Source organism: Dipodomys merriami, unplaced genomic scaffold, assembly GCF_024711535.1.
Source record: "Dipodomys merriami isolate MVZ:Mamm:240054 unplaced genomic scaffold, mDipMer1.0.p SCAF_71, whole genome shotgun sequence".
NCBI lineage: Eukaryota > Metazoa > Chordata > Mammalia > Rodentia > Heteromyidae > Dipodomys > Dipodomys merriami.
Window position 1 is genome coordinate 3,883,340 of NW_027206302.1, and position 12,254 is coordinate 3,895,593.

The following is a 12,254-nucleotide window of genomic DNA, read 5'->3' on the forward strand; positions in this document are numbered from 1 at the left end:
CAGAGAGGTCCACTGAGAACTTCGGCTCATCACCATTTTCTTTTCAAAGGTTATCTTGGCAGTCAGGTGTAAGATGGTGGTGTAGACCCCCTCATTGACATTTCGCCCAGCCGTCCAGATTGTCTTTTTTATTCATTTCTTTCATCATTGTGTCATGGGCCCTTTAAGGAAGCGGCCATAGTTGAGTGGTGGGAGCAGCTGCTGGCAGCAGAGAGACTCACAGGATTTGGCCTACCCCGGGCCACTCACCGCGCACGCTCCGGCCGGGGGCTTGGTGGGAAAGAGGGGCGGGGCCTGCGGTGCGCCTGCGCACCAGGGGCGCGCGCAAGGGGCTGGTTTGGTGATCCCTTTAAGAAACCACAGGCGGAGGAATTTCTCTTAGAGAAAATAATCCTACTCACGGGGCCCCTTGGAGGCCATTAACCCCCCGAGTCCCGGCCCCCCCCTTTCCCGGGCAGGCCCTCCCGCCCACGCGCACGCCCGCGGGACCCCGGGAGCCGCGGCCGGCGCGCGGCATCCGCCCCCCTCGTCATTCCCGCGCCGAGGCCCGGCCGGGCTCCGGGGCCGCCGCCGCCACCGCGAGGCCGCCGTGTCTGCAGTGTGGGCGGGGGCCGGGGGCCGAGCGGGGCCGGGAGGGGCCGAGAGGGGCCGCGGCGGGGCCGTGCGGGGCCCAACATGGCGGAGAGAGAGGTGGAGTCCGGCCCCCGAAAGAGGGTAGGTGAGGTGAGGTGAGGCCGAAATCGGGCGGCGGCGGTAGCGGGTGGCGGGGGCGGGGCGCGGCCCGCGCGGAGCCCGGCCGGCGCGGCGGACCTCTAAGTGGAGGGCTGGGGGGAAGGGGTCTGGGGTGCGCCGGATCGAAGCCCACCTGGGGTCTGGGCGCTTTGGCGAGTGGTCCCTGGGCAGGTGGGACAAAGATTTGTTGTTGGTGGGGGGTGCTGAAGAGAGGGGGAAGGGCAGGGGCTGTGGGCTTCCTCCCCCTCCTCAGCCTTGGGGGTGTGCTCTGAAGCGGCCTGGGGAGTGAAGGTGTCACATTCCCAACTGTATCTTTAGTAAAGCGGAGTCTTTGGAAGTTTAACTGGGGTGAGGTCAGGAGGGGGGTTAAAGTGGTGGCGGGAACGACTCGAGGCGTGTGCGGGGGGTCTCCTGAGGAATAGCCTGGGGGTTCCTCTAGAAGGAACACCCGTGGGAATTCGTTTTCCTGCCTCTGCTGCCTCCCCCTCCCCCATAATCCTATAACTGTTATCCAGACCCAAATGGAGGTGGTACTCTTTTTACCTGGGAGGTTAAAAAAAAAAAAAAAAAAGGGAGGATCGTTGTCCTGATGGAGGAGGAAGATTTAGGCAATTGCAAATGGCCTGTTCTAGTCTGGCTTCTTTACCTGCTCTGAGGGACCTGGAAGACACGTTCTATCATACACAACAAGGATATGCGTATATAACAAGGATATGCCTGTCCTGCATGGGAGTTGTTAAATACCTTTAAAAGTTTGTCTTGAAACTTTTCTTATTTAATTCGGAGTGGTTTCCTTTAGTTGGGGAGCAATACTGTGAATTGAATAATGTTTTTTCAGACATTTCTTCTCCTCCCCCCAGATGTTAAGCAGTGAGTTTTCCTATTTGGAAGTGGTCTGAGAGGAAGGATCAGTTAGTATTAAGTTACCGGAGTAAAAAATTGCTAATCTTTACTGAGAATGCCCTTTGTTTTAGCATACATTCACAATCTCATAAAGATCATTGCCAACATTTTTAGTGCTTACTGGATGTCATACTTTGTGAGGGACTTTCATGTGAAGAATTTAACCGTACAGTGTACAGTGACTTTATAAATCACATTTGCTGATGAGGAAATGAAGGTATAGATTGGTTTGAGAACTAAGATGATTTGGCTTGAAGTCAAGAGGTTTGAGCTAGGATTTGAATCTGGTTTTGTCCCAACTAAAGTGTCTGTTTGGGTTCGGTTGTGGGGCTTGAACTCAGGACCTGGGCGCTGTCCCTGAGCTCTTTTGCTCAAGACTATAGCACTCTAGGTCTTTGAGCCATGTGCCACTTCCGGTTTCTGGTGGTTAACTGGAGGTAAGAGTTTCATGGGCTTGCTTACGCAGGCCGGCTTTGAACCTCAATTCTCAAATCTCAGCCTCCTGAATGGAATGACAGGCATCAGCCACCTGCACTCAGCACACATAGTGTTTTTTACAATTGGTTCTGGGCTTGAACTCAGGGCTTGGGCGCTGTCCCTGAGTTTTTTCACTGAAGCTAGCAGGCTACCACTTTGAGCCACTTGTGGTTTTCTCCTTGTTAATTGGAGATAAGAATCTCTAGGACTTTTCTGCCCAGGCTGTTTTCCTACAGTGTTCCTCAGATCTCAGCCACCTAAGGATTACAGGCGTGAGCCCCTGGCACCCTGCTCCCTTAGGAGTTTTTGTCTCTTCTTAAAAGTTTTAAGTGAGGAGCCAGGCGCAGGTGCCTTACGCCTGTAATCTGCCCAGGAGGCTGAGATCTGAGGATCACAGTTCAAAGCCAGCCCGGGCAGGAAAGTCCGTGAGACTCTTATCTCCAATAAACCATTAGAAAACTGAAAGTGGCGCTGTGGCTCAAGTGGTAGAAGCCCTAGCCTTGAGCTGAAGAGGCCAGGCTCAGAGTTCAGTCCCCACAACTGGAAAAAAAAAAAAAGAATAAGTGATAACCAAAGAAGTGTCAAATTATTTTTCCCCAACAATTCTAGATTCTACCATTTAAATATTACAAGACATTTGTTTCTGTCATATATTTATCCCTTCTATTCCTTCAGCATCATGTTTTAGTAAATTTTCATTGTATTTTTAAAATTTTTTTCTTTTTCGTTGTAGGGCTTGAACTCAGAGCCTGGGTGCTGTGCCTGAGCTTTTCACTGAAGGCTAGCACTTTACCACTTGAGCCACAGCTCCATTTCTGGCTTTTAATTGGAGGTAACAGTCTTACAGACTTTCCTTCCTGGGCTGGCTTTGAACCATGATCCTCATATCTCAGTTTTCTGCATATTTTAGGATTATAGATGTGAGCCACTGCCACTTGGCCTCAGCTTTTTTTTTTTTTTGGCCAGTCCTGGGGCTTGAACTCAGTGCCTGGGCACTGTCCCTAAGCTTCTTTTGCTCAAGGCTAGCACTCTACCACTTGAGCCACAGCACTACTTCCAGCCTTTTCAGTTTATGTGGTGCTGAGGAATTGAACCCAGGGCCTCATGCATGTGAGGCAAGCACTCTACCACTGAGCCACATTCCTAGCCCAAGCTTTTTTTTCTTTTTTAATTAAGAAAGATATATCTATAAGTAATGTACAAAGGTATGCTAGTCTATAAGTACAGTGCATCTTGATTAATGTCATCCTTTACATTGTTCACCATCTCTCAGCCCCAATCCTTTCAAGTTATCTGTTTCCATTTTCACGTATGTACATTGAATACATAATTCATCTTGTTGCTACTTGTTTAGAAGGCTTAGTAGATTTTGTGTGTGTGTGTGTGTGTGTGTGTGTGTGTGTGTGTGTGCGTGTGTGTGTGCGTGCACGCACGTGCTAGTACTGTGTCTTGAACTCAGGGCCTGGCACTCTAGCTTAGCTTTTTTTGTTTTGTCGGTTGTGGTAGGGCTAGAACTTTGGGCCTAGGCTCTGTCCTTCAGCTCTTCAGCTCAAGGAGATAGTGCTCTACCACTTGAGCCACAGCGCCACTTTTGGTTTTCTGAGTGGTTTATTGGAGATAAGAGTCTCATGGACTTTCTTGCCTGGGCTGGCTTTGAACCGCGATTCTCAGATCTCAGCCTCCTGAGTAACTAGGATTATAGGTGTGAGCCACCAGAGCCTGGCTTGCTTAGCTTTTTTGCTCAAGGCTGAGGTTGGAGGCATGGCTCAGGTGGTAGAGGGTCAGCCAATGAGTGAAAGTGTCACATGGCTTTGAACTGTGATCCTCAGATCAGGCTCCTGAGTAACTGCATTAGAGGCGTGAGCCACTGGTGCCTGACTTCAGTAGAATTATTTTACAAGGTTTTGTGTGTGTGTGTTTGCCAAGTTCCATGTGAGTTACATATGTGTAATCTCAGAAAATTAGTTATATTGTATTATTTTAAAATAATTTGTGGTTTGAAACAGTTAAGCTATTTACATAGACATGGATAATACATTGATGCTATTTTAATCTGAAATTACATTGATGATATGTTATTTATGATTATTGCCCTTGACCTATATCATGAGTATTGCTGGCTGGAGTGGTGAGGAGACTATATGCTTGCTTGCCCTTGTGCAGTGATATTTATGGACTTTTAGGGTCTACTTTGCTGGTTTTTCTGCTGAATTTAGTGTAGAGCTTATTTAAAACCTTTGGAATTTTTTTATTTTTATTTTTTTGTCAATCATGGGGCTTGAATTTGGGACTTGGGTGCAGTTCCTGAACTCTTTTTGCTCAGTGCTAGTGCTCTCCCACTTTGAGCCACAGTGCCACTTCTGGTTTTCTGGTGGTTAATTGGAGATAAGAGTCTCATGGAATTTCTTGCCTGGGCTGGCTTTGAACTGAGATCCTCAGATCTTAGCCTCCTGAGTAGTTAGGATTACAGGAGTGAGCCAACAACTTTTTATTGTTTTTATAAAGGAGATGTACAAAGTGGTTACAGTTGTATAAGTCAGGTATTACTACTACTACTATTGCTACTACTACTACTACTACTACTACTACTACTACTACTACTATCCATCTTGAGACATAAACTCAGGCACTGTCTTTGAGCTTTTTTGCTCAATGTTACCACTCAACCACTTGAGCCACAGCTCCACTTATAGATTTTTGGTGGTTAATTGGAAATATGAGTTTCTCAGACTTTCTAGCCTTGGCTGGCTTTGAACTGTGGTCCTCAGATTTCAGCCTCCTGAGTAGCTAGGATTACAGATGTGAGCCACTGGTACCCAGAAATCTTGTTTCTATTTATACCTCCAATTCTTAGGAGCTCCACATAATGGGAGTTCAGCTAGCTCTTATTGAGTTTTATAGCAAGAAAAGTTTACCTGTTAACAGTAGGTTATCTCTGGCTTGGGTAGCAAGTTATGTGGTTTGTAATTTTGTGGGGCTTCTGTAAATTTTCCACACCATAATCACTACAAAGTTCTCTCCTCTGGGTCTTTGTGTAGTTAAGTATGGAACATGAACCTAACTAAGGTATTCCTTAGGAGGAGAAGGGGAGGGGAGAGGGAAATGAAAGATAAGGATGAGAAAGTGGTACTGTGGCTCAAGTGGTAGAGCGCTAGCCTTGAGCTGAAGAGCTGAGGGATAGCGCCCAGGCCCAGAGTTCAAGCCCCACGACCAACCAAAAAAAAAAAAAAGATGAATGATTTTGAAGTACATTGTGTTTGTAGTATATGTGAAAATAGCATGAAGAATCTTAGTGAAAGTGGTTGACCAAAAGGGGGTTGAAGGGTGCGTAAAGAGAAACAGACTCTGTGAGAGGTGCTGTCTGAGGGAGTGGCTTGGGCTAACAAGGAGGATGAAAGGGGATGAATATGGTTGAAGTAGATGGTTTGCATCTATGAACATAGAACAGTGCAAACTTGATTTCAACCTCTGTGCTTCAGTATCTTCCCAGTACACTCACCCTAATGCAACATCTTTCATTCTTTTCCTCTCTCTCTCTTCCTTCTTCGCTGCTGAGAATGGAACTTGTGATCTCAGGCATGCTAAGCAAGCACTCAACCTCTTAGCTACGTTCCCATCCACGAACTCTCATTTTCTGGGGGCATTTAGAAAGTTTTTTGTTTTTTTTTTTGGGTCCGGTCATGGGGCCTGAACTCTGGGCCTGGGCGCTGTCCCTCAGCTCTTCAGCTCAAGGCTAGTGCTCTACCACTTGAGCCACAGTGCCACTTCCGGCTTTTTTCTTTTTGCTTATGTGGTGCTGAGGAATCGAACCCAGGGCCTCAGGCATGCAAGGCAAGCGCTCTACCACTGAGCCACCTTCCCAGCCCTAGAAAGTATTTTTGAGTTTTTTTTGTTTGTTTGTTTTTTGGTTAATCTTAGGGCTTCACCTCAGGGCCTGGGCTCGCTGTCTCTAGCTTTTCTGCTCAAGGCTAACACCTTACCACTTTGAGCGACAGTGTCACTCCTGGTGTTCTGGTGGTTAATTGGACATAAGAATCCCATGCTGGGTGCTGGTGGCTTATGCCTGTAATCCTAGCTACTAAGGAGGCTGAGATCTTAGGAACGTGGTTCAAAGCCAATCTGGGCAGGAAAGCCCATGAGACTCTTATTTCCAATAAACCACCAGAAAACTCGAAGTGGCTCAGTGGCTCAAGTGATAGAGTGCTTGCCTTGAGCTGAAGAGGTGAGGGACAGCGTCCAGGCCCAGAGTTCAGGCCCCACGACTGGACCCCTCCAAAAAAAAATTAGGTGCGTAATATTCTTTTTTTTTTTTGGATCCGGTCATGGGGCCTGAACTCTGGGCCTGGGCGCTGTCCCTCAGCTCTTCAGCTCAAGGCTAGCGCTCTACCACTTGAGCCACAGCACCACTTCTGGCTTTTTTCTTTTTGCTTATGTGGTGCTGAGGAATCGAACCCAGGGCCTCATGCATGCAAGGCAAGCACTCTACCACTGAGCCACCTTCCCAGCCCCATGGTGCATAATATTCTTAAAGAATGATATATCCTTTAACAATCCTGTTATACTATGAACTAAATATGCAAGTGACTTTGAAAAGGAAAGAGAAACAAAATATTATTGAATGGTATTAAATTTAATTACATAGATTTGGTCAGGCTTTTTTACATGTCTCTACCAACTAGTAAGCCTGGCTTTTCAGTTTATATACAGTCTGGTATTTAGCAATTGGGAAGTAGTAACAGGTTTAACAGTTATCTGCTTAGCCCATACCCCAACACACTTTCCTCTACTTAGACAGTACTTCTAATTTTATTTTAATACTATTCATTCTTTGCCTTTTTCTATCTACCCAGAAACTTTGACCAAAGATAGCACCTTTTCCCCCCCACATAGAAGGATGTAGTATATACTGTACTCTGAGATTAAGGATAATATATATTCATTTTTCTTCATATCTTCCAATATGTCTTACAAATTAGAAATAGAAGGGAATTTGTCAAGGTTACATACAAGAAATTGTAGCTAATGCTTAGTAATGGAAGACTGAAAACAAACCAATCAATCTTACCTTTTTTCTTTTCTTTTTTTTTTTTTTTGTCGGCCGTGGGGCTTGAACTCTGGGCCTGGGCGCTGTCCCTCAGCTCTTCAGCTCGAGGCGAGCGCTCTACCACTTGAGCTACAGCGCCACTTCCGGTTTTCTGGTGGTTTATTGGAGATAGGAGTCTCACGGTCTCTCCTGCCCGGGCTGGCTTTGAACCGCGATCCTCAGATCTCAGCCTCCAGAGTAGCTAGGATTACAGGCGTAAGCCACCAGCGCCCGGCTCAATCTTACCTTTTTTCTCTTCTCTTCTCCCTCCCTCCGTCCCTCCGTCCCTCCGTCCCTCCGTCCCTCCGTCCCTCCGTCCCTCCCTCCCTCCCTCCCTCCCTCCCTCCCTCCCTTCCTTCCTTCCTTCCTTCCTTCCTTCCTTCCTTCCTTGCTTTCTCCCTTCCTTCTTTTTGCCAGTCTGGGCTTAAACTCAGGGCCTGGGCACTGTCCCTGACTGAGCCTCTTTGTGCTCAAGGCTAGCGCTCTACCACTTGAACCACAGCACCACTTCCAGTTTTCTAAGTAGTTTATTGGAGATAAGAGTCTCATGGACTTTTCTGCTAAGGCTGGCTTTGAACTATGATCCTCATATCTCAACCTCTTGAGTATCTAGGATTACGGTGTGAACTCCTGGTGCCCAGCTGAGAATTTTTTCTTTTAGATTAGGAATAAGAGTGCTGAGGAGGCTAAGATAATGAAGATCATGGTTGGAATCCAGCCCTGGCAGGAAAGTGTGTGAGATTCTTATGTTTAATTAACTGGTAAAGAGTTGAAAGTGAAGCTGTGGCTTAAGTGATGAGTGTCTGTCTTGAGTGAAAAAGCTAAACCAGAGTACACCCCAAGTTCAAGCCCTAGTACTGGTACCAAAAAAAAAAAATCAATGTCTTTTGCCATTTTCACTCCATAAAGTAATTGAACTTCTAGTCAAAACAGAAAGAGTAAAAACGAAACATATCCAAATTGGAAAGAAATAAGTAAAATTATCTATCTTTAAAGATACTATGACCTTTTTTTTTGTCAGTCATAGGGCTTGAACTCTGGGCATGGGTGCTGTCCCTGAGCTCTTCAGTTCAAGGTGAGGCTGTACCACTTGAGCCACAGTGCCACTTCTGGTTTTCTGTTGGTTACTTGGAGATAGGAGTCTCAAGGACTTTCCTGCTGGTTTTGAACCAGGATCCTCAGATCTCAGCCTCCTGAGTAGCTAGGATTACTGGCGTGAGCCACCAGTGCCTTGTGATAATATGATCTTAGATGTGGCAACCCCTAAAAGTCCTCCTGCCTTCCCAGAGCTCAGCATATAGGAAAGAGACTTGACAATGTGATTACATCAAAATAAAGAGTTGTGGGGCTAGGAATGTGGCTTAGTGGTAGCTTGCTTGGCTAGTGTGCATGAAACCCTGGGTTCAATTCCTTAGTACCACATAAACAGAAAAAGCTGGAAGTGACGCTGTGACTCAAGTGGTAGAGTGCAAGCCTTGAGCAAAAAGAAGCTCAGGACAGTGCCCAGGCCCTGAGTTCAAGCCCCATAACTGGCAAAAAAAAGTTTCTGCACAGCAAAATACATAGCTACTGAACTAAAAAGACAGCCAACAGACTGGTAGATCTTTACTATCATTAAATCCAACAAGGGCCTAATATCCAAAATACATATGAAGGTCAAGAAATTACTCCCCTCCCCAAACTATTAAGCCAATCAATAAATGAGCAAAGGAGTTAGACTTCTCAGAAGACTCTCAGAAGACGTAAGAATGGTAAATAAGCACAGGAGGAAATATTTAACATCTCTGGCCATAAAGAAAATGCAAATCAAAACACCCCCCTCCCCCCCTTTTTTTTGGTCTGTTGTGGGGCTTGAACTCTAGGCCTGGGCACTGTCCCTGTGCTCTTCAGCTCAAGGCAAGCGCTCTACTAGCTTTGAGCACAAAAACTTAGGGATAGTGAGTGCCCAGGCCCTTAGTTCAAGCTCCAAGATTGGGAAAAATGTAGTACGTATACACAATGACATTTTATTCATCCACCAGAAAGAATAAAATTATATCATTTGCAGGGAAATGGAAGGACCTAGAACAAAGCATGTTAAGGGAGGTAAGCCAAGCTCAGAAAGACAAACAGCACATGTTTTCTCTCATATGGGAAAGCTACTTCTAAAATACAATGAACATGATAACTTATATAGGACTCTAGGCATAAAGGAGGATACCTTTAGGGGAGGGGAGGAGCTCAAATGCTTAAGTAACTCCTCTGAAGATTTAAAATACTATTTATTGAAACAAATTCCAGGAAATGGAAGTGTGGGTTTTTTGGTTGTTGCTGTTAGTGGTGGCATTTGTTTTTGCTTTGGGGCTTTTCTTTCTTTCTTTTTTTTTTTTTTTTTCTTTAGTGGGGATACAAAGGGAACACAGAAAGGGCAAGAGGAAGGGTAAACAAATGCAGTGATGGTATTCAATATACACTGTGTGGAAAATGAACTATGCAATTTGTGGGCAAGGATGGGAGGGGGAAACAGTGGGAGGGAGAAAAGAAGGGTGACAATGTCCAAAAAAGAAATGTACTCAGTTTCTGGACTTATGAAATGGCAACTCCTCTGTATAACACCTTACTAATTAAAATTATATTAAAAAGTAGCCAGAAAAAAAAAATCTCCCTGCCTGCATCTTCCTGCCTTCATGCATGTGAACAGTCCCAAGAGGAAATTGAGAAAGCCATTTTATTTATATTAGCCTCAAAAAGAATGAAATACTCAAGCACCTGGGCTCCTTTGATTTACTTTCATTACTTCTTGTATTACTAGTATTCTTTCCTTTCTGGACAAAAAGATGTTCCCAGGCTCATCTTATACATTAATATATCAGACTTGAAATTAACTAGTTCTTCAGGAAGCCTTGATATCTTTCAATGGGAAATAGTGTTTAGGGACCACAGTTGAACTCAAGCTTTTCAAGTTGGAGTTGATGAACTTTTGTTGCCCAAAGTTGGCACTCTGACGCACGCCACAGCTCTACTCTTTTTTTTTTTTTTTTTTTGGTAGTTTAATAAGACTTTCATGGGGCTGGGAAGGTGGCTCAGTGGTAGAGCGCTTACCTTGCATGCATGAGGCCCTGGGTTTGATTCCTCAGCACCACATAAGCGAAAAGAAAAAGCCGGAAGTGGTATTGTGGCTCAAGTGGCAGAGCGCTAGCCTTGAGCTGAAGAGTTGAGGGACAGCGTCCAGGCCCAGAGTTCAGGCCCCAGGACCGGACCCCCCCCAAAAAAAAAATTTCATGGACTTTCTTGTCCAGACTTGCTTCAAACCATGATCCTCAGATCTCAGCTTACTGAGTAGCTAACATTACAGGTGTGAGCCACCAGCACCCCGCTGAAGTCTTTTTTTCTTTTCTTTTTTGCTGGTCCTGGGTCTTGAATTTGATCTGGGTACTGTTGCTGAGCTTTTTTTGTGTTCAAGGCTAGCATTTTACCATTTGAGCCACATCTCCACTTCCACCTTTTTTTTTTTTTTTTTCCAGGGCTGAGGACCTTGCGCAAGCCGGGCAGGCACCCTGCCGCTGGGCTAAGCCCCTAGCCCCTTCCACCTTTTTTTGTAGTTTATTAGATATAGGGCTCTCACTGAACTTTACTGTCCCATGTGGCTTCAAACCAAGATCCTTAGTTCTCAGTCTCCTCTGAGTAGTTTAGGATTTCGGGCATGAACCACCAGTACCGGCTCAGACTAAAATCTTTGAGATAGTGTCAGTTGCTTCCAATGTACTTTTCAACCACTTCTGACTTCTTTTTCCCTTTTGTTATTGAAATTCTTCTCTTTAAGATTACCCAAAATCTGGGTGCTGTGGCTCACACTATAATCCTAGCTACTCATGAGGCTAAGATTTGTGGATCACTGTTCGAAGTCAGCCTGGAAAGGAAAGTATGTGAAAAATCTTTTTTCCAATTAACCACCAGAAAACCAGAAGTGGAGCTGTGTCTCAAAGTGGTAGAATGCTAGCTTTGGGCAAAGAAGCTCAGGGACAGCACCAGGCCCTGAGTTCAAGCCCCATGACCAATGAAGATTACTCAGATGACCTAATAATCACCAAATTTGTGGATCTTTTCCAGAGATACTCTTTGAAAAAAGTTTTGAACCTAACAAAAAGCAGTAGTATAGCCTACAGACTGATGTTAATTTTAGATGTTGGGCAGTACAAAACTATATTCCAATATAGTTGCCAGAGGAGAGAGCTCTTGTTGGTCTTATATCATCAGTCAGGCAAAAAAATGTTTTTCCCCCAAGTATTGGGCTTCAAGCTGTTAGGTGAGTGCTCTACCACTTGTGCCATACTCGCTGTTCAGAGACATTGTTATTTAATTTTTCTTAGACATCTGTCTCCATTGCTGTTTCTCTCTTTGAAATGTTTATATTTTTCATAAGATGTCATTCTCATGGCTCACAGCTGAGACCAGAGGCTCCTTGCTTTACTACTCTCTCTCTTCCTCCTTTCCTTTCCCTCCCCCCCCTCCTTCTTCCCCTTCCCTTCTTCCTCCTCTTTTTTGGCAATATTGAGGTTTAAACTCGAGCTTACAAGAGAGGTGCTCTACTGCTTAGCCAAGCCTACAGCTGTTTTTTTTTTACTGCTCTCTCTCTCTCTCTCTTTCGATAAGGTCTTATTTTCTGCCTGGGGTGACTTTGCAAACAAAATCCTTTTAGTGTTAGCCTACAGGTAGCTAGGATGAGGGCATGGTGGTACAGCCTTTAGGTAACTGGGATGACAGGCATGCGCCACCATGGTTGAAAAAGGGTCTTGTGCATTTTTCTGCCTGAGTTGGCCTCAGGGCCTGGGACAGTGATCCTCTCAGCTCCAAGTAGATACATTAACAGGTATGAGCCACCAGCACCTGGCTCTTTTTATCTCTTGCTGCATGCATATTTTCCCCAGCCTGTGTTTTTCTTTTCTTTTTCTTTTCTTGGTCCTGGGGCTTGAACTTTGGGCTTGGGCGCTATGAGCTCTTCAGGTCAAGGTGAGTGCTCTACCGCTTGAGCCACAGTGTCACTTCTGGTTTTCTAGTGGTTTATTGAAGATAAGAGTCT

The 12,254-nt window shown here is 45.3% G+C and overlaps 1 protein-coding gene across 7 annotated transcripts in view; it reads left to right on the top strand.

Annotated features, from left to right (window-relative positions):
* Nucleotides 1–298: 298 nt before the first annotated feature.
* Nucleotides 299–12,254, top strand: part of Zmym4 (zinc finger MYM-type containing 4) — a 106,113-nt gene continuing 94,157 nt past the window's right edge. For 3 of the 7 annotated variants that reach the window (XM_070008875.1, XM_070008874.1, XM_070008877.1), the window contains exon 1: nt 632–714. Coding sequence is in view for 2 of the 7 variants with exons in the window: in XM_070008871.1 (XP_069864972.1) it covers nt 676–714 (39 nt within the window). In the remaining 5 variants the exon portion in view is untranslated. Of the gene's footprint in view, nt 715–12,254 lie in introns of all 7 variants that reach the window. The other 4 variants (XM_070008871.1, XM_070008876.1, XM_070008870.1 and 1 more) reach the window with 4 other exon arrangements.